The sequence below is a fragment of the Oryzias latipes genome, chromosome 9, assembly GCF_002234675.1.
Source record: "Oryzias latipes chromosome 9, ASM223467v1".
Lineage (NCBI taxonomy): Eukaryota > Metazoa > Chordata > Actinopteri > Beloniformes > Adrianichthyidae > Oryzias > Oryzias latipes.
In genome coordinates, this window is record NC_019867.2 from 1,284,255 (window position 1) to 1,308,680 (window position 24,426).

Below are 24,426 nucleotides of genomic sequence, written 5' to 3' on the forward strand. Positions count from 1 at the left end.
TATGAAAAAATGGTGACTTATAAAAACAACTAATAAACATGAACATTTTATGAAGAATGACTGTTCTTATGATGAAAACCTGGAAAATTATGAAAAATAAATGTAGATGCAGTTTTTCTTTTGGACAAAGAAATCGTTCAAATGCAATGCATTGTGGTCTATACTCGCCAATCTAGTGAGCAGTGATGCACACTGTGACCCATACCCACTGGGCACGAACCAGAACCGGGCTGAAGAATCTGAGCAAACAGAACCAGTAGCCCGGATTGGGTGGGGTGAACCCGCTCGTCTGTGATTGGCTGATTAGGAGGCTCATCTCTAAAAGAACTAACAATTTCAAATAAAAAAGATTTATAATAGGATCCAAATTAAAAATATATTTTGTAGCTAAAGCAAAGTAAGAACAACAAAACACATTTAGCATCTAAGATGTTAATACTTTAAACATCAAATATTTCTGATGCAGTTCAGGACATTTTAGGTTTGACTTTTTTTCTTTGGCTCTCATTCTAGTGACACAAATATTAGTTTGTCTAAACATTGTTTTCATTCTGGAACAAGAATAAAGTCGAGGAGAAACAGACGGCAGCAACGAGTCAAGAATTTATTATAAAACGTATTCCACTATAAAGTGTCATATGTACTAAGAACATGGCATTCGCACACATGCTGAAGGAATGTAACATAAATAGCCACAGAAAGATTTGTGCAATTAGCTTCAAGACTGTGAAGCAGAAAGGGTTCGATTCTCCTCATCCAACAGAAAAAACTGCAGCTGGATGAGGAGCGTCCAGCCGAGACACGGAGCCGTGGAGCGGCGTGTTCCCGCCACAACGCCAACACAACGTCGACACGAGACTCAGAAAAGCACAGGAGCAAAAAGCCTCGTTTAGAGTTCGTGACACGCCGTCAACTGGGATTTTCTCTTTTCCATATATTACATTCTTTCTGCCAAACAAATTTGGGGCACGGAGGAGGAGGAGGAAGAGGAGGAAGAGGAGGAGGAGGAAGAGGCCGTATGTACATCACAGCTACATGGTTGCTGTGCAGATTGGCCGAGTCAGGCTGGGAAAAGCAGCCGTTCACGCCCCCCTGAACAGGCGCTAACACTGGAGGAGCCGGTGGGAATACTGCGCTCGGGCGCGGGAAAAGCTGGAAAACACTTTTGTTTCTTGATCCTCGTGTGGCGCAGACGTAGCGTGAAACACGCAGCTTTGGCCTCTGAGCTCAGCAGAATGAAACGGATCTGCGTCTGCGGCTTCATAATGAAAGGGACGCCACGCCGCGCTGACGGGAGGAGCTCAGGTTTAGCTTAACAGAAGCGGCGCCGATGCCAAATGTGCAAAGAGCCGACCGTGAAGGCGGGGCTCGAACCAGCGTCACGCCGTTTCCCGGCGACTAGCTGCTCACAGCAGCTGCAGAAAGAAGCAGAGAAAAACCTTCAACCCCCCACCCCCCCATCCTCAGGGCTGCAGCGACACCTGAAGGCACAAACGTAAAACCGCAGCCCGGCCCCCCACCCTACAAGGAGAACCGCCACTGTGCTGGCTGGTGGTTACCATGGAAACCAGGTGACTCTGCGGTCAGATGATCCTGCAGTGATTAAAGAAGGATTTGTGTAAACATCACGTATGAAACTTCAGGAAAGCCCAAAGGTCCGACAGACGGCACGACGTCACCGACACACCGGATTCTTCAGGGTTGAGTTCTGACGGTAAACGGACCGGAAACCCGCTTCACTTTGCTTTAAAACCTTAAAGAGAGAAATGGAAAATTCTGAAAAAAACGTTTTCTTTTGCTCCGCCTCGACAGAAACTTTGGGGTTTGTCAAGAATCTGAATTCGCCGTTTTGATGTTGGCGTCTAAAAGGCACGGATCCTCGCGGTTCTGGACCGAACTGCCACCGGCGCCAGGAGCTGTTGTGCTTTTAGGGAGGTAGAAGGCCACAGAGGGGCGGGGCCATCTCAACCACAAACACTCTGATGTTCAGATTGGGGTTGGAAATATTGTGGCGAGGAACACCTGGTTCAGGTGCGCTCTGCTACCACATCACACAGGGGGGCGGAGCTTCGTTCACGAGGCAATATACTGTAATTAACTACTGAAAGCAGGGGGCGGGGTTACGTCACTCCCTCAGCGGGAAATGACGGAGCTTATCGAGTTGTAGGATGTCCCTCCGTTGCAGGTGGGCAGGTAGCCGTTCTGGGCCCCGCCCACCGCCTCCACGTTGACCTTAAAAACGGGGGAGGCCTTCAGGAGGAAGTCGGCGGCATCCCTGCGGCCCAGCTCCCTCAGTTTGGTCATGAGCACCCCCACCGTGCTCTCCCTGTGCCGGCTCCACTCCTGCAGCAGCGCCGCCGTGGGGCTGGGCTGCAGTTCCGGGGCCTCCGGGTGGGGGGCGCCGTTCGGAGTCGCACTGCTGTATTTGGCAACTAATTCGGTGAGGCCGAGGTTCATAGCCAGAAGGCACCAGTCCTTCCCCAGGGCGTCGGGGGGGTCCAGCATGCGGCACAGTTTCCGGCGAGCCAGCAGCGGCAGCTCTGAGACGGGGACTCCGGTTCCCAGAATCCCCTGCTGGTAGATTTCGGCGCAGCCAAAGGCCAGGATGCTGCTGAAGCTCTCGCGGTAGCCCCCCATGGTGTTGGTGAGGGAGCTCTCGCGCTGCACCTGAGCGCGGATGAAGTCTTTTGGTTGGTAGATCATGATGGGGGCGTGGTGCTCGCGCAGCTGCTGGGGGCTCAGGTAGTACCTGGCGGTGAGCAGGCCGGGGAGGGTGGAGGCCAGCAGGCTCTCTGTGATGCTGCAGATGGTGTCCAGCAGCGTGTAGCTCTTGGCGCGGTCAGAGTCGTGTCCGCGTACCCGGATCTCCACGCCCTGCCCGTGGTTGACCAGCAGCACCATGGCCTCCACCCCCGACTGGCTGACTTTGGCTCCGTTGGTCCACAGGTGGATGTCTCCATCCGAATCCTCGCCGCCGGCCTCCTCGGGCCTCTGCTGGTGGCTCCAGCGGCACAGGTTGACCTGCAGCTTGTGGAAAAGGCCGCAGGGGAAGGCAGTGAGGTGCTCGACAGGAACCAGCCGGACCCCCCCGTAGATCAGGGAGTCCTCGTCCTCGTCTTCGGTCCAGGAGCGGTGAAGCCCGTTGGTCTTGATGAGGGCGGGGACGTCCACCATGGTCGGGTTGGTGGCGTCGCGGGAGCAGATGTCCATGGCGTCCAGGATCTGCAGCAGCTCCTCCACGTCGCTCTCAGGAGCCAGAGCCTGCACCTCCTCCAGACGGTAGCGCCCCCGGTAGTGGTGGATGGCTTTGGGGGCCTCCACAGAGAGCAGCTTCCCCAGGACGCTGGTGCACAGCCAGCGCGGCTCCAGCAGGAGGATGTCCTGCACCGTTTCGCTCTGCATGATGCTGATCTGTGGAAGCAGGAAGGAGACGCTGAGAATGTCGCGGTCTGCTGCCGGTGCAGCGGCGCCCCCTGCTGGGGGGTCTGCTGAACTGGGGATCGGACCCACCTCCCCCATGCTGTGCAGCTGCTGGGCCACCGAGCGGAGGTGGTCCTGGCTGACCAGTGGGTTGATGTTGTCCTGGACGTCGCTGACGAACTGCTGCAGCGACATGAGCTGGTTGGGTCCGTTCAGCTTCCTCCAGGCCGGCAGGGCGGCGAGCAGACGCTCCGAGAGCGGCGTCACCGGACTGCACCTCTGTAGCAACAGAAGACGTCGCAGAGGCAGAGAAATCTCACTTTCATGTATTTAAACTTTTATGATTTGATCCATCTCATTTGCATTTTGCTGCAAAAACATTTCTGCTCAAACATCTTCAACGTTAAAGTGAATCTGAAAGAAAAATACATTAAATTTTTAAGGACTGCAGGAAATCTGAGCTGTTACAGGGCTCCAGACTAACTTTTTTCACTAGGAGCACAGTGGCCCCTAACTGAAAATTTTAGGGGCACAACCAGAAAATTTAGGGCAGCATACTGTTAATCAACATGCTAACCAGATCTACTAATTTCCACTGTATTACTAATAAATACTTTAATAATAGATGCAGAAATTACAATGTGCTGTTTCTAATTCAGTGTCACATTTTATTCTGCACTTTTGAAGATGCAACAACAGGTAAACTGACAAAAGCATCGCTGTCAGGACAGTACAAATAAGTAAAGAAAACGGATGGGAATTTATCTTTGTGACACCAAATAAGTGCAGCCAAGATGCACAATAAGCATGTTTGAGATCCCCCAGGTGAACTCAACGCTGCGCAGATCACCTGGTGTGAGATGTATATTTTTGTTTTTGCTCCAACATCAACTGTCAATCATCACAAAAATATCGCGAGAAAGGGGTGGGAGCAAGGGGCAAACCTACCCGGACACAGCTGGAAACTGAACTGACTGAAAGCTGCCCTACAGACTACAAAACAATGCATTATGGGACATGTTACCTGATGGTTTTTGTAGTGGAGTGATTAATTAAAATAATTTAGAATACCAAAAAAAGGCTACATACATCACAAAACATTAAAATAATCATAAAATATATAATAACACAGATCACACTAAGGGGGAGAAGAATATTAAAACTAAATTGAATGTTAAGGACAACTCCAACTTCCTGTTCTCTTTCAGTCTTGCTGCAGATTCGCCTTCATCTCAAAGCCCCCCCCCCCCGCCTCGTCTCCCCAATGATCCAGGCGAGGTGCCGGTTCATCTCAAACACGTCTATCGTTGCATTTTCCCCACGTATTTTCAGTGTGTCTAAAACTAATGTTGTTTTTGCCCGCACGTGTTTAAAGTTCAAGCCCCGTTAGCTGTCACGCATGTAGGTGTGGGACATTTATTCTCCTCAGCTGACCCGACTCCCGTGGGAGCGGTGTGCTGCCGTAACGGCATAAACGCTTTGATGCGCCGCTGTAACCGTAACCAAAACCTAAACCTTCCTCCGGTTCTGTGCGGCCCAGAGAAAAGTTCAGCACGGGCTGCATGTATTTAGAAAATTACGAGCGAATAAATACGTTCTAAAGGAAAGTAAGGAACTCCTTAATGTGGTCCGGGGAGGGAGGGGGCTGTCAGGTTTCCTGCTTTCAAACCCTGTCATTGTCACGCCCCCAAGAGTCATTTACCCCACTGTGATTGGTTGGTCTGCTCCGCGCACGACAATGAGAAAGTGTCATTCATACAAACTGGCGGGCTGCAGTAACATTAAACCTTCATATTAAGGCGGGAACCGCAAAATATCATCTTGGGGGCCGCAAATAGCCTGCGGGCCGCGAGTTTGAGACCCCTGCTGTACACTCTGGCACTGGTACACTAGCCGCAGGTGGGAAGAACGAATCAATAGTTCACTTGCCCATAGCTCAGACGCACATATCAGTTTGTGATGATATTTGTCTCTCCGTTTCCTTCCCACAGATGTTTACGCGCACTCGATTATCTCTAGGCCCCTCCCCCTCCACGCATTTTAGCCACTCACAGTGGCTTTCCCTATTCTTCTCTCACGCAGTGGCCGCCTCACAGACAGGTATCACGCGAGTGTGTACGTGCTCGCGTTTCATGAGTATGTGCGCGAGTGTGTATGTGTCTGCCTGCGTCCGTGTGGGCTTGCGTCTCATTGATTATTTCATTGATCATTGACGTGCCCCTTCCACGTTTAATGTATAAAAAATACGTAGGGTGGGGGAAGCAAATTTACTGGTAGTACATGTGCGACTGGATGTAAAATTCAGTCGCACACTCTCAAATTTTGGTCGCAAAATGCGACCAATTGCTCGCAGTCTGGAGCCCTGTGTTAGTGGTATGTATGTGTGGCAGGATGGATGAAGGATGGATGAAGGATGGATGGATGGATGGATGGATGGATGGATAGATGGATGGATGGATAGATGGATGGATGAATGGATGCTGCATTTTACTCAAAAGAAATTCACTTTTTTAACTTTTGTCAAAAGTTGAATTCTAATGTTAAAATAAGATTAACAGAATGAGGATCAAAAGAACAGAAATAAAATAATGACTACTTTGTGATCAAAGTCTTTTTTAGCCTTTTGTTCGTTTGTTTGATATCTTTCAGTTTTTATAGCTTTTAGACAAACAAAGATCCGTTTTCTACTTCAGTCGGTTTTTCACACGTTTCAGATGAAACAGCGTTCCCGAGCGGCGTGCGTGAGCTCACAGAGATGACGGCGGCGCGGAGCTCCTGCAGGTGACTCCTCAGCAGCTTCACGTCTCTGGAGTTGGAGGCGCCGGCGTCCATCACAAACAGCCTGTCACTGATCTGCAGGTCGTTCCCGAACCTGCAGGAGCAGAAGATGAAGATGAGGGTGAAGATGAAGAGATTTGGTGCAACTATTTCTGAGGAAGGAAGTTTCTTAAAAAAAAAATAAATAAAGAAAATGAAGAAATCCTGAGATTGACTTTATTTATTTATTTATTGATGGATGAAGCTTTAGAATGAATCTGAACAGAAACTGAGGAAGACTTCTTTGTGATCAATCAGCTGATCAGATCCACTAATAGTTCAGAAATAGATGGGACAGGTGAACCTGGCTTTGGATCCCACCTGTTCCTGACTTCCTTCAGCAGCGCCCGCTCCTTGTCGTAGCTGAACTCTCCGGAGAAAGCCCTGGGAACGCCGGCGAGGTCCGCATGCGTCGCCACCAGGACGGCGGCCAGCGGCTGCGGGATCCGTCCTCCGAAGACTGAAAGACAACAGAGACGTCACCCTCACCGCCGGGAAGAGCGGTCCGACACTTTACGAGCGGCTTCTCTGGGACGCACCGATGCTGTCCTGTGGCGGCGTCAGCGCCTTCAGCTGGTTCAGCCAGTACGTGATGTGGCCCAGCTGCGTCTCGTACGGCTCCTCCAGGCTGAACAGGACCAGGTGGATCGCCGTGATGTCATCAGCGGCGAAGTAGTCGTAGGAGCAGTGGTACACGGGGTTTCCCGAAAACTCCCAAACGCTGAAATCCCCCACGCCTGCAGAGGTCAGGCCGCAGTTTAACACGCGTGGAGGCAGATGGACGGGAGCGGCCCGTCGGCGCCTCACCGTGAATGTTGGCGTGCTGGATGTCGATGGCTTTGGTGGCCTGTTCGTCGGCCGTGGACAGGCCGCTGTGGACGGGAGAGAAGACCTCCAGGACGCCTTTGGTCAGGCTGGGCTCAAACATCATGCTGCGACTGCGGACGCTCACGTTCTCGCAGCCCGGATACAAGTTGGAGATGCTCACCGACACTTCAGACAGGGGAGGAAGGCAGGCCGGTCAGAGCGGGTTCTAGAAACCAAACAATCCTGAAAAAAAGCTCCATCTGCTGCTGTTTCAAACTAAAACCAAGAAAAGCTGAGAACTGGAATTAAAACACCAAAGTGTGTGTGCACATGCAGTACATGCATGTCCACTCTGCACATGCGTGCTAATGCAGTGTCTGTATGAGTGTGCATGCATGTGCACAGTGTGCATGCACGTGTGCATAAATCTCCCTGTGTGTTCAAGCAGGTGCACACACATGGAGTGGATTCCTGCTAGTATGCGTGTGTGTTTGTGCGTACTTGTGGGTATGTGTGCAAGCGTGTGCACATGCATAGAATGCATGAGTGTGCGTATGCTTGTATGTGCACTAATGCTTGCATATCCACGGTGTTTGGGTGTGCACGTGTTTGAACAGAGACTGAAGGTTCTATTAGAACTTTCTTCATTTCATTGCAGAATCAGGAAGTTAAAGGTCATTGGTGGGAGGAGTCTGTCTTCTAATGAAGCTGCTTAACATAACATAAATAAAAGTCCCCCGTGCGACTGAAACACAGAGGACTTTTAAAGTCAAGTTGATGATTTTTCAGCTTTTCTGAATGAACCTTCATGTTCGCTGTGGTGCTTTTCCTCATACTTCCACTAGGGGGAACCAGAGTGTTAGCCTTTAAAAAATGTGACAGATGCCATGTTTGTGAGCAGAAAGAGGCATTTCTCTGCACATTTGTCATAAAAGAGGATTTCGGTTCAGATCCAAGTTTCTGTGAAGTTCCTGCTGTACCTCCAGAGGAGGGGCATCAGAGGAGCGTCTGGTACCTGCAGGCTTGGAGCTGACGGGGGAGTTGGGGTGGCGGGTTGTGCTGTTCCCGCGCGGTCGCCTCCTCCTGAAGAAGCTGCGCAGGATGCCGCATTTCAGAGACTCCAGCAGCGTGCTCTTCCCGGCCCCCGAGTGCCCGAACAGCTTCAGTTTGATTCTGGGCTGGACGCTCTGGGTGGGCCGCAGCTGCTGGATGAAGCTCAGCTTGAGGTTGTCCTGGCCCAGAAGGAGAGGAAACATCAGAAAGCAAAAAGAGACGTCTTTCTGCTGTGGACTCTCCATCGTTTCTACTTCTCCCGTCTGCCAAATGAGTCATCGCCACCTCTGACACGGAGCGTTTGAGTGGGAGGAAAAGCTCCTCAAACCAAAGCTGCTCTCAAAAAATGCATCTTCTAATCATTCTGGAACTGAGGTGAAGCAGAATTCTCTGTTTCTGTTTGAAAGTAGAAGATTCTGGTTCCTACAATAGCTGACCGTATTGAACGTATGCAGAAGACGACAGTTTTCGCTGCTCCTGCTCGCGGCTTTTCACGCTCGCCTTTATGTCTCGGCGGGTTTCCTGATCAAACCGCGGCGACGTCGGCTCCTGTACCGTCTGAGCTCGAGGCGGCTGAAGCCTGGAAGCCCCAAAGCTTCATGGAAGACGCTCCAAAACATAACATTTGAAGCTAAAAGCTTCACGTGTGATCGAGTGTGGCTGTAGAAAGGCGACCAAAGAGCAGCCGTGTGGCGTCATCATCTGCAGTGAAGCCCTCAGAAATGCAACAGAAAAGACTTTTGGGACGTTTCTGCTTCTTTACCTTCTTAAGCTTTGACAGCAGGGAAACGATGGGCTCGTGTCGATCAGCTGAGGCCAAATCCTCGGCCGTCTTTCCGTCCTGAAAGGAAGAAAAGAGGAAATCTCTACAGGCAGAAGTGACTCTGACAGCCAGATGGTGCAGCAGCGGAGCAACGTTTGGCTTTGGAAGCTGCTGTGACTCTGTTCATGACTCCTAAAAACCTGAGGAACATCAGTGGCGTTCGTGCAGATTTTGGCTGCAGTGTTTTCCTGTGACGTGTTGGTCATTTGTCCAACAGAATCCAAACCCCAGCTCCTGAAAATCTGCCTTTTATTTCATGTAAATGGAGGAAACGGCTGCCTGAAGAACTGCTGAGGCTCATCGCTGTCCTCAGCAGGTGAGCCTGAAGACGCCTGGACGTGAATCATAGATCAGCTGTCATTCAATATTAGCCTCTGGAGAAAAAGGGGCGAGGAGTGACGCTCGTTCGTCTGAAGACTCAGAACCACAGCTAAACCAGTTCCCCATCACTTTAAAGCCAACAGACCACCGTCCAGGCAAACTGCAGCTGTTCTCCTCCAAAAAGGATCAATTCAGACTTTTTTTACCATCGTCATCCGTGCACGCCGTCTAAGACGCAGCGCCGAGCCAGAGGATGTTCCAGTGACCCCAACGAAACAGAAAGACAAAAAGCTGCTCGAATACAGGTCGGTGATGCAAACGCAAAATTATTTGGAAGCATGAAAACTCTTTCAAAACGCCGCCCCATGTGAGGTATTTAACCACAAAACCAGGAAGAAGACGTTTCAGTTTCAGCAGGAAGAACAATGAAGGTTAAATGAGGTTAAGGTTTGTTTTTTACCTGTAAAAACATGACATTGAAGCATTTTAGAGCCTTTTCAGCAGAAAACTGTGATCTTTCATTTCAGAGCCTGAAGGCTTCAGCAGCAGAGATTTGCCTAAACGTTCTGGAGGAACCGTTCTCACAGCGCAGAACCTGAAGGGACGGGTCTGCGAGCTGAACCGAGCTGAACCAAAGCTATCAAGCAGTGCAACCAAACACCACAACCATCCAGAAAAGATGAAGACAAACAAAGATGTCAAAGAAAACCAGCATTGTCTCTGATGAAAGGCTCGGTTTGGATCAGAACCGGGTTGTTCCGTCAGGACTAGAAGCTCAAACTAACAACCTTGAGGTGGTTTTTCATAGACGGTTTGGAACCACGGACCGTTTCTGCAGAACCGCTTACGTTGGTGACGGCGTCGATGTTGGCGCCGGCCAGGCAGAGATGCCGGACCACCTCCAGGCTCCCGTTTTTAGCCGCCAGGTGGAGAGGAGTCCTGCCGTGCTGCACAGGACACACAACACAACAACAACACAACCGTTCAGACTAGGGGTGTGTATCTGCAAGAGTCTGGCGATACGACACGCATCCCGATATAGTACCAGAACACATTTTCTTTCTTTCTTTTTTATATATGACTTAGAACATTCCAACTTTAATAAAATGGTTAAAATCAGTTTAATTAATGATCACAATGTTAAGCTGCATCTGTATTTCATACACAAGTTGCTTTTACCCAAAAAATTCATAGTGCTTTTATTTTGGTGACTTCAAATATAGAAAGGTAAGAGTCAACGTTTGATTTGACACCAAAATATATTTCAGTACAAGAAAAAACATTGAATGAATGTGGTTCTAAAGTATGATTGATGAAATAAGTGCCGTTTATTTTCAATGTTGCTAACTGTAGCTTCTCCAGTACTTTCATACGGAGCGTGAAACAGGAGCCTGAAAGGTACTTCAGAGAAAAAAACACAATAAACACTAAAGTACAATAAAGTGTGATGATGATGCAGCAGCCTGACAGGATGAAGGATATGCTTTAACGTGGCAAAGATGCTTTGTTTACGTATCAGTCTGCTCTGCAGCTGCAGCCTCGCCTTCTCTCACGCGGAAGTAAACTAGTAACGCTGATCGCTACGATGTCGGCCTGTTTCCAGAGCGTTGTACACATCCATCTGGTCGACCAGGCCGCTAAACTAAAATCTATTGCTGGGAGGTTCTGCAGAACTTTGACCCGCTTTGCCGATAGCATTTTGGTTGATGCTCCGTGCATTAGCCGCTGTGCTTCACTCATTCTTATCTGAGCCGCTAAAAAACACAACAATCTGCGTTTTTATACGTTACTGACAGCAACATGACAGAGTTTCTGTTCAGTAAAATCTAAGAAGTTCATGTCTCTTAACAACGAAACAAGCTGCCTCTGGCTGAGGTCTTCCTGCAGTTTTGAGCAGAGCTGCTCAAAGACCGCTGCTCTGCTGCCAACTAGTGGTCGGAGGGTGAAGTGGAAAACAAGAGTCAGACACTGAAGGACGCTCAGAAATAATTCAATAGAAATCGTCCTGAGAGCATTTTGAACCCATGCATGTATCGCCAAATGAACTATCGCGATATTTTACTAAATCGATTTTTTCTGCTCCAGGAAGGGACCGGTTGTTTTTCTAAAAGGTTCTGAAGATCCGGGTCTGGAAAAGCGGCTGAACTGATTCCAACAGAATGGACAGAGAAAGTGGAACCATGAAGGCTGCAGGAGAAGATCAACCACAGCCAGCCTCCATCAGGCTCAAATCCTTTCATATAACGTTTCTTCAGTAGAAACACGCTGAGGGGTTTTCCTAAGCAGAGATCTCTGTCCTGTTTGCAGAACTGTTCTGTCCCGGCTTTAGGAGCCGGAGCAGAGATTCTGATTATCGCAGGATTCTGCTGGAACTACAACTGGATCTAGAGGATGTTTCCTTCAAAGCCCTTCTGCCTTACAAAATCTTTTTTCTTTAAATTTGACATTTCAGTTGCTAGAGAAGGTGGGAGTGGTCAAACTCACCTTGTTGGGCAGGTCGAGGTTGGCCTTGGCGCCGCATATCGCTATGACGATGGGCAGATTGCCATCTTTGCAGGCGATGTGTAGCGCAGTGTTTCCATGGCGATCCTGCTGGTCCTGCTGGCAGTTGTGTTTGAGGAGGCATCGGACGACATCCACCTGACATCTGCGGACAGCCAGGTGCAGAGCGGTGTGGCCATCCTGAAGAGAAGGGCCTGAAGGTGAAGCTATGGAGGGCAGCGAATGCAGGTGTACAGCTGTCAAACTCCGCCTACGGGGAGAATAGCGGTCAGACTCCGCTTATGGGGCGTACAGCGGTCAGACTCCGCCTACGGGGCGTACAGCGGTCAGACTCCGCCCACGGGGCGTAAAGGGATCAGACTCCGCCTACGGGGCGTACAGCAGTCAGACTCCGCCCACGGGGCGTACAGAGATCAGACTCCGCCTACGGGGCGTACAGCGGTCAGACTCCGCCCACGGGGCGTAAAGGGATCAGACTCCGCCTACGGGGCGTACAGCAGTCAGACTCCGCCCACGGGGCGTACAGAGATCAGACTCCGCCTACGGGGCGTACAGCGGTCAGACTCCGCCCACGGGGCGTAAAGGGATCAGACTCCGCCTACGGGGCGTACAGCGGTCAGACTCCGCCTACGGGGCGTACAGCGGTCAGACTCCGCCTACGGGGCGTACAGCGGTCAGACTCCGCCTACGGGGCGTACAGCAGTCAGACTCCGCCTACGGGGCGTACAGCAGTCAGACTCCGCCTACGGGGCGTACAGCAGTCAGACTCCGCCCACGGGGCGTACAGAGATCAGACTCCGCCTAAGGGGCGTACAGCAGTCAGACTCCGCCCACGGGGCGTACAGAGATCAGACTCCGCCTAAGGGGCGTACAGCAGTCAGACTCCGCCCAAAGGGCGTATTCCCTGGAAAAGGCACTGATGGAACGTTTGCTCCTCCTGTGCTGAACATTACATTCCAGTCTGTTCTCTAGAACTCATCAAACTGGTTTGATTTTTCTTTCATCTTCCTCTTCACTGCCGGGAAGTCTGACATTTGGAAAGAAAGCAGTTGGGAACGCCGCAGACACAGACGACGATCTCTGGAGACCACAAACAGCTGAAGGTTTCTGACAACGATGAAGAAACCGTCCTAAATGTTCTGTTTCCAACTGTAGGACTGAAAGTTTTACATCCTTCCAGGTGGATCCGGCCTGTCTGCAGGTGAAAATGGTCACGGGACGTACGCAGGTGTTCGACAGCTCAGTCAACCCATCAAAAGGAAATGTTCATGTACGCTTTCTCTTTGTGATAAGTGCGTTTCTATTCATGCGGTCAGAAAGGAGTCAGTACTCCCACCTCACTAACGACTAGGGCGTGGCGTAAGGACGCCGTACGACGGCATAGCAAGGACGCCATAAGTGCGTGGAACATCCGTTATCATCTGCACCTGCATCTCTAACTTTTTGCATTTGCTTAGCAACCAAGGCTTTAATGTTCTCAGCGTTGCTATGGCAACACAGGATGGAACACCGCAGGGTAGCTTGGTGACTGTGGGTGAACGCACCGGTAGTCATGTTTTTAACTCAGGGGTCGGGAACCTATGGCTCGCGAGCCATATATGGCTCTTTTGATGGTCACATGTGGCTCGCAGACAAATCTTTAATTCAAATTTTTTTTCTTCATTAGACCAGTCCTTCTCGTGCGCGATGCGATGGCAGAGGCGCGCAGTAGTAGCGGTGCTTAGAGAGACAAATCTGCGCCAGCACTAGTATAAGTTTAAAATTGTCTATTAATTCACAGAGTTTGTACCAGCCGGAAACCTGTGAATTGCCGTGCCTAAAACTGCGCGCTCCCGTCTCTGAGAAAGAGCGCGCAGTTGCGGGGACGGGATGTGTGAGGGAGAAAGCAGAGGGTGGGGCTGAGGTGTTGTGGGGACCGGCAGCAGGTGAATCGCGCAGGGATTGTAAATAGGTAAAACCCACTGCCTGTCACTCACTGCAGCGTGTGAATGTGTGTTTGGCTCCAGGTCTGCATGTGAGCAGTCTGTCTCACATCTACAAAACATTCATACCAACCTAAGATCACGTTTAAAGTCTCAACGTCTGCATGAAGCAGAAACTCACCACGTAAACCAGACTAGACCATCAGCAAAACTACCACGAGAAATACTCATCATTTATTAGAAACAGCATAACAATGTTATTAAAAAGAATCCACAGACTTATTGTACTTTAAAAATGTTGAAATTACATCAAATGCACACATTCACTTGTATTTTAGTTTTAAACATATTGTCGCGGACTGAGTTGGGTGGCTGTTGGGCCGCTTTAAAAGTTCTGGAGTTCATGGAACGCATCGATCATGCAGAGATCTGATTGGCTCTCAGTTCTGTCGCTCAGCCTGTTGTTAGGTAGTTTGGACCAATGGGGTTCAGCTATGGGCCAAATAAGGGAAAGGGGAGGGCTGCAGCGGGAGCAGGGGAATATAAAGTTGGGAGACGCGCTCTCGTCTCGTCTCGGCGGGAGAGATTCAGGAGCTGCTGAATTAATTGTTCGGCGTTTGTTGTGGTCTACAGTCACCAGAATTAAGAACCTTAAAAGAGGTTAAGTCTCCGTGCCTCAGTGTGGGAAAGGGACACTACATTAATGTATGGCTCTTTCGAAATTACATTTCAAAATATGTGGCGTTTATGGCTCTCTTGGCCAAAAAGGTTCCCGACCCCTGTTTTAACTGCTTTCTGATTTGACAGTGATGACATCATGCAATGGGCGGAGTCTTGTGTTGGGTTTTACTGGCAGGTGGTGTGATGCTAACCAGGCCCCCCACCTTCTAATTTGATGCAGTTCCTTCAAAGTCCACTGGGGGGCAGGAGAGAGCAGATCTCCACTGACTCCCATAGAACGGTCAGGGTGCACAAACATTCGGGTTCGGAACGCTTTTTCATGTTAGTCATCACACAGGTGTGTGTGGGTCTTGATTTTTATTAAAGTCCATTATTAACGTGTTTTTTGAATAGGTGGGCAGATAAGGTTGTTGTAGTGGGCGGGGCAAACCCCAGCCCACCACAGGCTTTATGCACAGGTCAGAGTCTGATGCTACAGATCCGTCCAGAGTCGATTCATCTCAAGAGTTTGGTTTTATTCTGTTGTTCTGCAGAAGAACGTAGGAAAAATCTGCCACAAACATTTAGCAGCCGAGGATTAGCATCTAAAACAGCTGATAGAGGCTCCAGACACGGATGAAAGCGCCGCTTCGGTACATCTGTTAGGAAAACACTGCAGCATTGACAGAGTGAAGACCTTGTCGGTTGCCTGTAGGTCGGCTCGGTGCTCCACCAAACACTCCACGATGTCCACGAAGCCCCGAGCAGATGCAGTCAGCAGCGGGCTCTCTCCTTCGCGGTTGGTGGCGTTCACGTCGCAGCCTGCCTGGCAGAGGGCCCTGGCCACGGCGGAGTAACCGTGCCAGGCGGCGCAGTGCAGAGGAATCTCCTGCTCCTGCAGACAGGAAGGTTCTGGTAAAAGAGACTTCACGCTCGTGTCGGCACCGACGGGGACACTCACTCTGTCGGCCAGGTTTGGGTCTGCCTGGATGGTGCACAGGTAGCTAACCACGTCCACGTTTCCATAGCGAGCGGCCACGTGGAGCGCGGTCTCCCCCGACTGCAAGGAAGCAGACGAGGAGTTACAGAAACCCAGTCAAGGTGAAGAAAACTCAAACATCTAACATCTCTCCATCCGCTCAGACCTGGAGATCCTGAATCTCCTCCCACCTCCAGGAGCTGCAGGTTTCGGTTGTTGAAACCAAAGGCATGTAATGATCAGAGACTCCCGGAGCCAAACTCCGCCTTCATTTGTCTGCTCCCAGAATGAATTTATTCCACTTCTTTCACACGAACCTCCCGCTGCGCGATAACCAATAACAACGGTGAGCTCCGTCTGCATGGATGGTCATCATCACGGAGCAGTAGATCCCTGAAGGTTTGCTTCACAGCCAGAGGCCAAAGGCGGAAGATTTGGGGGGGATTTGCTGTGTCTGCTCCGTGATGAGGACCACAAACGCCACTCATCCTTCCTAGAGCGAGCCGTTGCTATAGCAACAGGAAATAAGCCGATGAAGCGGCTCGGCACCTGCTCTGCTCCTCAGGTGTGAGGTGTGAATGTGTTTCTGCTCGTCGCCAAAGCTCCCGTGGAGGCGCCTGCAGACGGATGTGTGTTTCTGCGAGGGAGGGGGACCCGCATTCACCTTGTCTTGGACGTTCAGGGGGCATTTCTTCTCGTGCAGGAATCTCAGGGTCTCCACGTGGCCGTGCCTCGCCGCATAGTAGACGGCGTTGGCTCCGCTCTGAAGGTCCCAGAGAGAAGAACATTCCAGGTTCAGCCCCGATTCTCACATGTTTCTGCAGCTACATGACAACCCCCCCTCCAAAAAAACCCAACTCCAGAACACGCACTGACCTGCAGGGGGCGACGCCATCAACTGGACCTTAGAAATCTGAACTATTTGGTTGGTTTGTGCAAAATGTCATAGAAGTCCAAAAAATCAAACAGAAAAATGTTGCTGAAAAAACATAAATCTGATCAAAGATCAATAAATATCTAAAGAAAGCTGCTACCAATCAGAAAACAGCGATAAAAAGATCAATATTTTGGATTTAACAAACTAAATCTGGTTGGTTGGTTGTTTTCTGCAGCTGAAACTCGTTAACCAGCGGCTGGATGTGAGGCCCGTTTCCATGACGACAGGCGGTCCTTACCTTGTCGTTAGCCTGGATTTCCGCGCCTTTCCTCATCAGCACCTCGATGATCTGGATGTTGCCGCATCCGGCGGCGATCAGAAGGGGCGGGGTCCCGTGCTGCACAGACACACGTGTTAGCGGCTGCGTGTTTGTGTCCAACGTGGCGGGAGGGAACGGCAACGTTGTCGCCGACAGCAGCGCCGGCCCCCCCTCTTCCACGAGTGCCACAAACATTCACCGGGAAAATTTTCGCCCTATCTCACTGTGGCTTAAAAAAAAAAAAAGCAGACATTTTCCACCGAGAGTTCCTCCGGGACGCCGCGGCTGCTGGTCCGCCCTGACCAGAACGCACGATTTGGCGTTTACCAAATGTTTAAAAAACATTTAAGAACATTTAATCCTCCTGGTTTTTAGGATTCTCATGTTTCCTCAAAGTTCATGACTCTGCTTCCTTTAACTGTAAAGAACATTAATAAAAGGTAAAGAAGATGAAGCTTTAAAGGTTTAGGTCTTTTTATTTGATAAACATTTATTTCCTAACACGGATTTTCCTCTTTCAGTCTCTAGTTTGCTGCGTTTTTGATGCTAAGCGGCGTTTCCGTTCAGCTCATCGTGAACCGTGAGGACCGACCCTGAACGGTGACCTTCGTGGAGGTTCACGTCCTCCATGCGGCGGAAAACAGAGCTGTTGACATTTTTGTCTCGCTGAAGGTCCGGGTTCTGTTTCAGAGCGCCGCTCTCAGTCCTCCGTGTTCTCCTGATGTAACGCCACACATTCTGATGTTCAGGCTCCTCAAACGTTCCCGCTTCAAACTAAAGCTGACTGTGAACGAGGGATTTTTACGGCTGAGGCTTCTCCCAGAACTTCCAGACGGCCTCAGACTCTGTCTCACATTTAAAGACTCAAATGTGGAACCAAGTCTCCTACAGAACCAGGTCGGAAATCAGGAACACCCGATGAGCTTCACAGGAAATGAGATCCAAAACTCAAAGGCGGAACCGGTTCTGATCTCACTGTTAATGTGGACCTGGTCCAATCCAAACTAATCTAAACTGTTCCGATCGGAAATTTAAGGCGGACTGTTCGGATCAGAAAGTTAAGGCGGACTGTTCGGATCAGAAAGTTAAGGCGGACTGTTTGGATCATGACGTGAAGGCGTGTGGCATCAGAAACCTTGTTGGGTTGGTTGATGTCGTAGCTGTTTAATGAGCCGAGCAGATGCTGCAGGCCGGGCACGTTGTCATCGTTGATGGCATGGATGATGGCCTTCATCACAAAGGAGTCCTCCTCATCCTGGTTTTGTGGACACAGAAAAATGTCAGTTTTTTGTTGAACAAAGGTTTTGTGTTTCCATCACGGTTCTCAGACGGAACCACGTTAAAGGTGTTCAGTCCATGCAGCTCGATGCGATGCACAAAGAGACGAAGAGGAGCCGACGGAGGAAGACCCAGCTGACAGGTGATGCTCCGGCTCCAAATCCAGCCCAGAACTTCTCACAAACGACCCAAAACAGCAACAAACGTTCTGCCGGCGTTCACTGCACTAAAACTCAGAAGTGACCGAAGAGCCGCATCTTTGTGCCGAAGCTGACGGACGGATCTTTGTAGGAAATAGAAATACTTGGATTGAAAACTTTCAGGTTTTTTAAAATGTATGATGCAGATATTTACTTATAGTATGACATCAAAGCAAAGACATCAAACGTCAACATTTCATCAAACAAAAAATGTTTAACAAACTAAAAGGATTAGTAAGAACTTTTCATTTTTTTATGTACATTTACTTTAAATTCTTATAAAAATATTTTTCATTATATTTATTTTATTAGAAATTAGTTTATAAAATCCAGTTTTCCCTTCCTTTATTAAAATAAAGGCATTGATCCACAAATCAAGTCAATCAAGGAAACCATTGATTAGCTGCGTTTCTTCACGGAAAATCTTTACATTTTTAACGCATCAGACAAGCTAAACACTGTAAACAAGACGAACTTTAAAAACGATTAACTTCTACAAAAACAGAAGTATTTGACGTTTTTTCTGCAGACGGGAGCTTCAATAAAAAAATCAAAACTCAGCTGGTTTCATGAGTGAAGCCTTTTTTTTCCTCTCTAACCCAGACCTGCGGGGGTCGAGGCCGCAGACCCGCGGGGGTCGAGGCCGCAGACCCGCGGGGGTCGAGGCCGCAGACCCGCGGGGGTCGAGGCCGCAGACCCGCGGGGGTCGAGGCCGCAGACCCGCGGGGGTCGAGGCCGCAGACCCGCGGGGGTCGAGGCCGCAGACCCGCGGGGGTCGAGGCCGCAGACCCGCGGGGGTCGAGGTCGCAGACCCGCGGGGGTCGAGGCCGCAGGAGGCCAGTTTGTTCCGCCTGCATCCTCGGCAGAGACAGCAGGAAGTTGCTCTGCTTCAGCCTTGTTTTGTTAACGATTAGGCAACATTCAAAGGCTGCGGCGTTTGTTTCTGCAACAGTTCCTGCTTCACAAACAGTCGCGGTTTACACGTCCTGACAGCTGAATCTGCTTCTGAGGAAGCCGTGGAGGAAAACTCCTACAGTCGGATCAGAACCCAGTCAAACTCCAGAAACAATGACTCCACCCTTCATCTGCTGCAGATCGGGCAGGAAGTGAGGTCGTGTGATGCAGACGGAAGATGCAGAGGTCTTACCAGCGTGTCGTCGCTGCGCGCCACGCTCATGTTGCTTCTGGACAGGAAGGAGCGGGACAGGCGGTTACATAAGGAGATGAGTCGGACGGATTGCTGGAAAAGGAAGGATGCAGAGTCACAGTTAGACAAAACGGAGAGCCACTTCACGCCAAGTCGTGTTAGGGTTCTGTCAGTCTGCAGCCGCGTGAGGGCCACAGCAATTTTCTGCTCTATTTGAGTCGCCGTCTTCAGCCGACTGTCCTTCCTCGCCGCAGAACGGCTCTGAACTCAGGAAACACAACCGTTCTGCTTCACCTGCCAGCGTTTGCTGCTACGGTTCCTCATGGGAACCTGCATCAGCGCTTAGCTGTGGTGGAGCGGTTCCCCCTTGTGATGCTGCATTTGGCTGTCTATGATGTTTTTTCTATGCTACAAATACGATATTTTTCAAACTGCATTGTTTTGTCTTCCCAATCCAAACACTTTCTTGAAATAATCTGAATGATATGAATATAACTGCTGTTTTTTCTGTTCTGATCTTTAGGTTCTTTGTGAATAAACTGAACTGGAAGTTGATTGAAATCTGTAAAGATCTTACCTTCCACTTTCTTCGTGCTGCAAACTTCTTGAACTTCTCCATGTTGACGGCCGACTCCTTCCTGCTCAGCGCCTGCTGCGTGTCTTTTGGCTGATTTTTTTTTTAACAGAGCAGTTAAGAAAACATGTATTCATCCATTTTTGCCAGAGGAGCAGCTGAAACTGGACAGAAGGTGAAGCGTTTTCCAGCCCGACCTTGATCCAGGGGTGCTGGAGGCTGTCCTGGATCGTCATCCTCTTCCTGCGGACCAAAAGAAAGAAAGATGAAGAAAGAGACGGAACAGATCATCGCTTCAGAAACCTTCAACACAGATTGGTTTAAATGCAAACCAATTTTCAGTAAAATAGTTTTATTTCGGGGGGGTTAACTTTGATTCTCTCGCTCTTTTCCCACTAAACAACAAAGCAGATTCTGCTTCGGTCCAGAGAATCTCTTCCTGCCGCTAAATTCTTTAAGTTCCTCTTCATTAAACTTCCTGGTTCTGTCTGAGTGGATCCGCTCCAGACGTGGATCAATAACTTGGCGTTCCATGAAGACGCTCTCTCTCAGTCTGGATTTCTAAAAGCCTCATCAGAGTCTTTTATCCTTTGTCCTTCACTCAAAACCTTTTCGGAGCCCAAAAACAATCTCCATCGTTACAGTCAACAAAACCAGGGAGTAATCAGATTACTGCATTATTCAGAGGCACTTTAAAACATCTGATCATAAAAAACACCCAGCTTACCGGCTGGATCCCATAATCATTTTTTTCATCATTTTGTGAGAAAATATCTGAGCGGTGATGGTCGGGAAAAGCAAACACCAGAAGTTCTGCCTCTTCCTCATCCCCGGTTCTGGGATGGAGGAGGACTAAAAATAATAAAATCGTAAAACCAGACTACCTGCAGGAAAAATGGGATTATTGAAGGCGTCTAAACGAACAGAAAACGGTCATTTCTGAAGAAGGACATGGAGTTTTCCTGTCAGCAGGAGAACTCAGGTTTGAATGGCAGCGAGGAGCGTCGCTCGTGTTTCTGAAGTCAAACATGAGCTGAGATGAGTTTTATCCTGTCCAACTCTCAGGTATCCGGGAGTGAATCAGTTAAGATGTGGCGGGTTAAAGTTCAAACCCATTGTGGCGTATCTGAAGGACGTCTTTTAAACCTTTTAGTCATAAATCAGCCATTAAACTAGAAGGAGCTGCGTCTCCAGAAGAGACTGCAGGTTGATGCTGTATTGCTGAATGAAAATGAAACTTGAAGGAGAATAATTGGCATAAAATAGAAAGAGAAATGATCAAAGTTGACCATAAATAAAGTGAAAACAGCACAATAACAAAAAAGATATGTTTGTGAAAAATGCCAGAGCCGGGTATCGAACCAGCGAGCTTCTGCACCAAGGATTCCCCATTTATTTCAATGGAGGCAGAAATCCTGGAAAATCTGGAAAAGTTCAAGGATTTGAAGAAGCAAAAGTCATTGCTGGAAAAAGATGAAAGAGCTGAACATTTGAATAGTTGAACGGATAAAATAGCTGAGAAATTGGAGAAGGAGTTAAGCGGCAAAAATGGTGGAAGATCCTAGAATAAAGAAACAGGAAAACAATGGTGGAAGGATTTATAGCATTAAACCCATTAAATAAAAAAAAGTTTACATCAGAAAGATTTTTTAAAGAGTTTTTGGAGTATTTTATGTTCAAATATTTCTCTTCCAGCCAAAGGAAAAAAAAAAAAAAAGATTTTCAGTCTCAGCGTCTTTGCAGCAGAAATAAAAAACACAGACATGAGACTGAGGCTCACTTTGGATCTTTGACCAGAAGTCTGGAGATGAAGTCTTTGGCCAGCGCGCTGGTGCTGCTGAAGAACTCCTCGTCGAAGGTGAAGTCCACCGCCGACACGTTGCCCAGCGTCTCCTGCTTGTTGTCGCCCAGAAACGGAGAAGCGCCACTGAGCCTGAGGGCGGGAGAGAGGGCTTTTGTCATGCAGGAGAAGCTGCAGAGAGGTGCAGGAGGGCAGCTGCTGCAGGGCAGGGGCAGGATTTGAACCTATGCACCTGCTTTTGGAACACTACAAAGGTGGGGAGCTCGCAGGCAAACCAAGGGAGGCCTCAGACGCTGCTCGACTCTTCATCAGAGCTTCTCCACTCGACAACGTCTAATTACCGACCAGCTGGGAGACGCATGGAGGGGGGCTATGGTAATTAGAGCCAGTTTTCACAGGGCTGGGGGGTGAAGTCAGCTGTTTCTGCTCAGGTACAAAACACACAACAGATGTGGGAAAATATGAACTGGGCATATTCTGGGATGTTTGCGGTTCCAGCTGGAGGCTAGCGAGTGACTGTCAGCCCAAAACAAATCTGACCCTGAATTCTGCTCCCGTTTCCAGAAACCTCTTCAGACTCTGAACACCTGATTCTTCAGAAACGGAGCAGATTTCAAAAAACAAACATCCTGATAACTTCAGATTCTGGAACTTTATTTAAATTGATCCTAACTTACAACATTGGGATATAAATGGATCAAACTGAAAGAATGAATTTATTTTTCTTCTTTGTTGTCATTCAAAGCTGTGTACCACAGGTTTGAACTTTAGCTCCGCCTTTTATGTTTGCTGATGACACGTGCGCTTCATTAAGTCTTATTCTGTTCAGAGAAAACTCTGATTTTCTGATCACATGAAAGAACATTTCAGTTGATTTCATGTCAGAATAATTCTGCCTTTTGCTGCCGCATCTAATCTAGAAAAGCGGAATTTTCTCTGGATCTGTTGTTTTTCTATTTATTCAAGATGCTCCAGAATCAACGGTTAACCTGCGTATTATATACTCTTGAAGATCAGGCCAGCTGTCAGAGAGACTAATGTCGGAAATCGAGAAACGGGAAAAGTCGTTTCACTAAACTACTTTTCTGTTTTATTCTGTTCTCGTTTCTCTGCAGGATCGGTTTCTATGTTTTTCCTTCAAAGTCTCAGACAGAGCTGAGCTCCACAAAAACCCGTCATCCTCATGAAGCTCCTGAAAACGTTAAAGAGAAAAGAAATGGTTTCAATGAAATTAACTTCCTGAAAATCATTGTCAAACCAGTTCTCTTCACAAACCCCCCCCCCCCCCCCACCCCAGTCCAAGCTTTCTGCAGGGTCTAAAGCGCTTACAGATAAAGAAAGAATCCCCAAAAACAAAACAAAACAAAAAAAATAAAATAAATAAATAAATAAAATAAAAATCGAGGTTTCTGCATTCATCTGGGTTATTATGGTCTGTCCTGTGTGAAGCTGCAGTCTGAGCTTCACGGATTTTTCCGGACTATAAATTAACTTTGTGGTCAGAGAAACTCAAATCTGAGCTTTCATTGATGTTTCATGAAGAGTAAGAAACCATCGACTGTACATGAGAACTGGACTGAGTGGCCCCGCCCACTTTACATTCCAAACAGGAAAAAAAGAAGCCAAAATCCCATAGGCTTCTCTAGAGAACCAAACAGCTGTTCCTCAGTCGTTCTATTGGTCAGAAGAACCATTTTAACATCTTCCTGAAAATCCTAATTTTTTTCAGGATATTATTTTCTGTAGTTTAGGTTATAAACTATAGGATGCCTCCATAAAAGTAGGTGGAGCCTGCTGGCCCCCAGGGACCCCTGCAGATACTTACAGGATGTATGTTATCACGCCGACACTCCTGAGGAGCAGAAAGGAGAAAGGAGGTCAGCATGCAGACGTGCAGCAGCTGCAGGTTTGAAACCAGCGCTCATGCTCTCACCACATGTCTGCCTCCAGGCCCAAAGGCTCGTAGTTCACCACTTCTGGAGCTGCAAAGACAAACAAAAGTGTCAGAACTCAGCTAAATATGACAGTTTCCCATTTGAAATTACAATCCTCATTTACAGAAACCTGGGATTTATGATCATTAGGATTAACTAAACCATGGCTGTTAAAGCATCAAACCAACAGTAAAGTCTGCAGTCAGTGGTGGGCGTTTGCTCAGGTGACGTCAGATCGTCCAATCAGCAGTAAAGACTGAATTCATTTCATCGTTTCCCGGGCCTGAGCGCTGGTGGAGAGCACCGCGGCGGGCCGGGGCGGTTCTGACCGTCTCCACTCTGTGTGTGTGCACGTGCAACCACACGTGCACACGGGATACTGACCGACAAACTCCGGAGTTCCAAAGATGTTTTTAAAATCGTTGCCAAAGTCGATTTTGTGGGCCAATCCGAAGTCGATGATCTTGATGCGCGGGTGAGGCGCCGAGCGGTTCAGCAGCATGATGTTCTCCGGCTGCAGCACAACAACAACAACACAAACATCAACAACGCTCCACAGCACCAAGAAAGGAAGGTTCAGAGAACGAAACATCTGAGAATCACCTGAAACACCGATCATGTTCTCATCAGATGACATTATTCGTTTTTAACTATTTATCTTAAATCAACTTCCTTTAATAACCCAAAAAATGTGACAGGAATGAAACAAGTAAATATACTTTATAAGGATTAAACTAAAGAGGAATCGACTCAAACCCAGCTTTTCAGGACAAAAGCATCAATGTGATGCACAGAGGTGGTAGTGTGATGATGTGGGACCGCTGTGGTAGAAGCAGTGGGAGCTGAATAGTTTCATGGCAGCAAAGGGGACAAAATGGATTTAGACATAAAGATAGAAGAGATAAAACTGTCGATCACTAAAAATAAACAGCAGCAACATCTGAACTGATCAATAAAAGCTCATTGATGAGGAACGACGGGACTCCTGCAGG

General features: G+C 48.6%; 1 protein-coding gene across 2 annotated transcripts in view; it reads right to left on the reverse strand.

Moving 5' to 3' along the window:
* Nucleotides 1-585: 585 nt before the first annotated feature.
* Nucleotides 586-24,426, reverse strand: part of dapk1 (death associated protein kinase 1) — a 53,978-nt gene continuing 30,137 nt past the window's right edge. For both annotated transcript variants that reach the window (XM_023958134.1, XM_023958135.1), the window contains exons 5-26: nucleotides 23,819-23,948; nucleotides 23,434-23,482; nucleotides 23,326-23,352; nucleotides 21,480-21,632; nucleotides 19,897-19,942; nucleotides 19,703-19,792; nucleotides 19,126-19,218; nucleotides 17,636-17,755; nucleotides 16,480-16,578; nucleotides 15,969-16,067; nucleotides 15,287-15,385; nucleotides 15,023-15,220; nucleotides 11,726-11,923; nucleotides 10,090-10,188; nucleotides 8,861-8,938; nucleotides 8,060-8,276; nucleotides 7,045-7,230; nucleotides 6,777-6,974; nucleotides 6,559-6,697; nucleotides 6,172-6,292; nucleotides 3,511-3,699; nucleotides 586-3,411 (exon numbers count right to left, since the gene is read on the reverse strand). In XM_023958134.1, coding sequence (XP_023813902.1) covers nucleotides 2,134-3,411; nucleotides 3,511-3,699; nucleotides 6,172-6,292; nucleotides 6,559-6,697; nucleotides 6,777-6,974; nucleotides 7,045-7,230; nucleotides 8,060-8,276; nucleotides 8,861-8,938; nucleotides 10,090-10,188; nucleotides 11,726-11,923; nucleotides 15,023-15,220; nucleotides 15,287-15,385; nucleotides 15,969-16,067; nucleotides 16,480-16,578; nucleotides 17,636-17,755; nucleotides 19,126-19,218; nucleotides 19,703-19,792; nucleotides 19,897-19,942; nucleotides 21,480-21,632; nucleotides 23,326-23,352; nucleotides 23,434-23,482; nucleotides 23,819-23,948 — 3,906 coding nt within the window. In that variant the 3' untranslated portion in view covers nucleotides 586-2,133. The remainder of the gene's footprint in view (nucleotides 3,412-3,510; nucleotides 3,700-6,171; nucleotides 6,293-6,558; nucleotides 6,698-6,776; nucleotides 6,975-7,044; nucleotides 7,231-8,059; nucleotides 8,277-8,860; nucleotides 8,939-10,089; nucleotides 10,189-11,725; nucleotides 11,924-15,022; nucleotides 15,221-15,286; nucleotides 15,386-15,968; nucleotides 16,068-16,479; nucleotides 16,579-17,635; nucleotides 17,756-19,125; nucleotides 19,219-19,702; nucleotides 19,793-19,896; nucleotides 19,943-21,479; nucleotides 21,633-23,325; nucleotides 23,353-23,433; nucleotides 23,483-23,818; nucleotides 23,949-24,426) is intronic.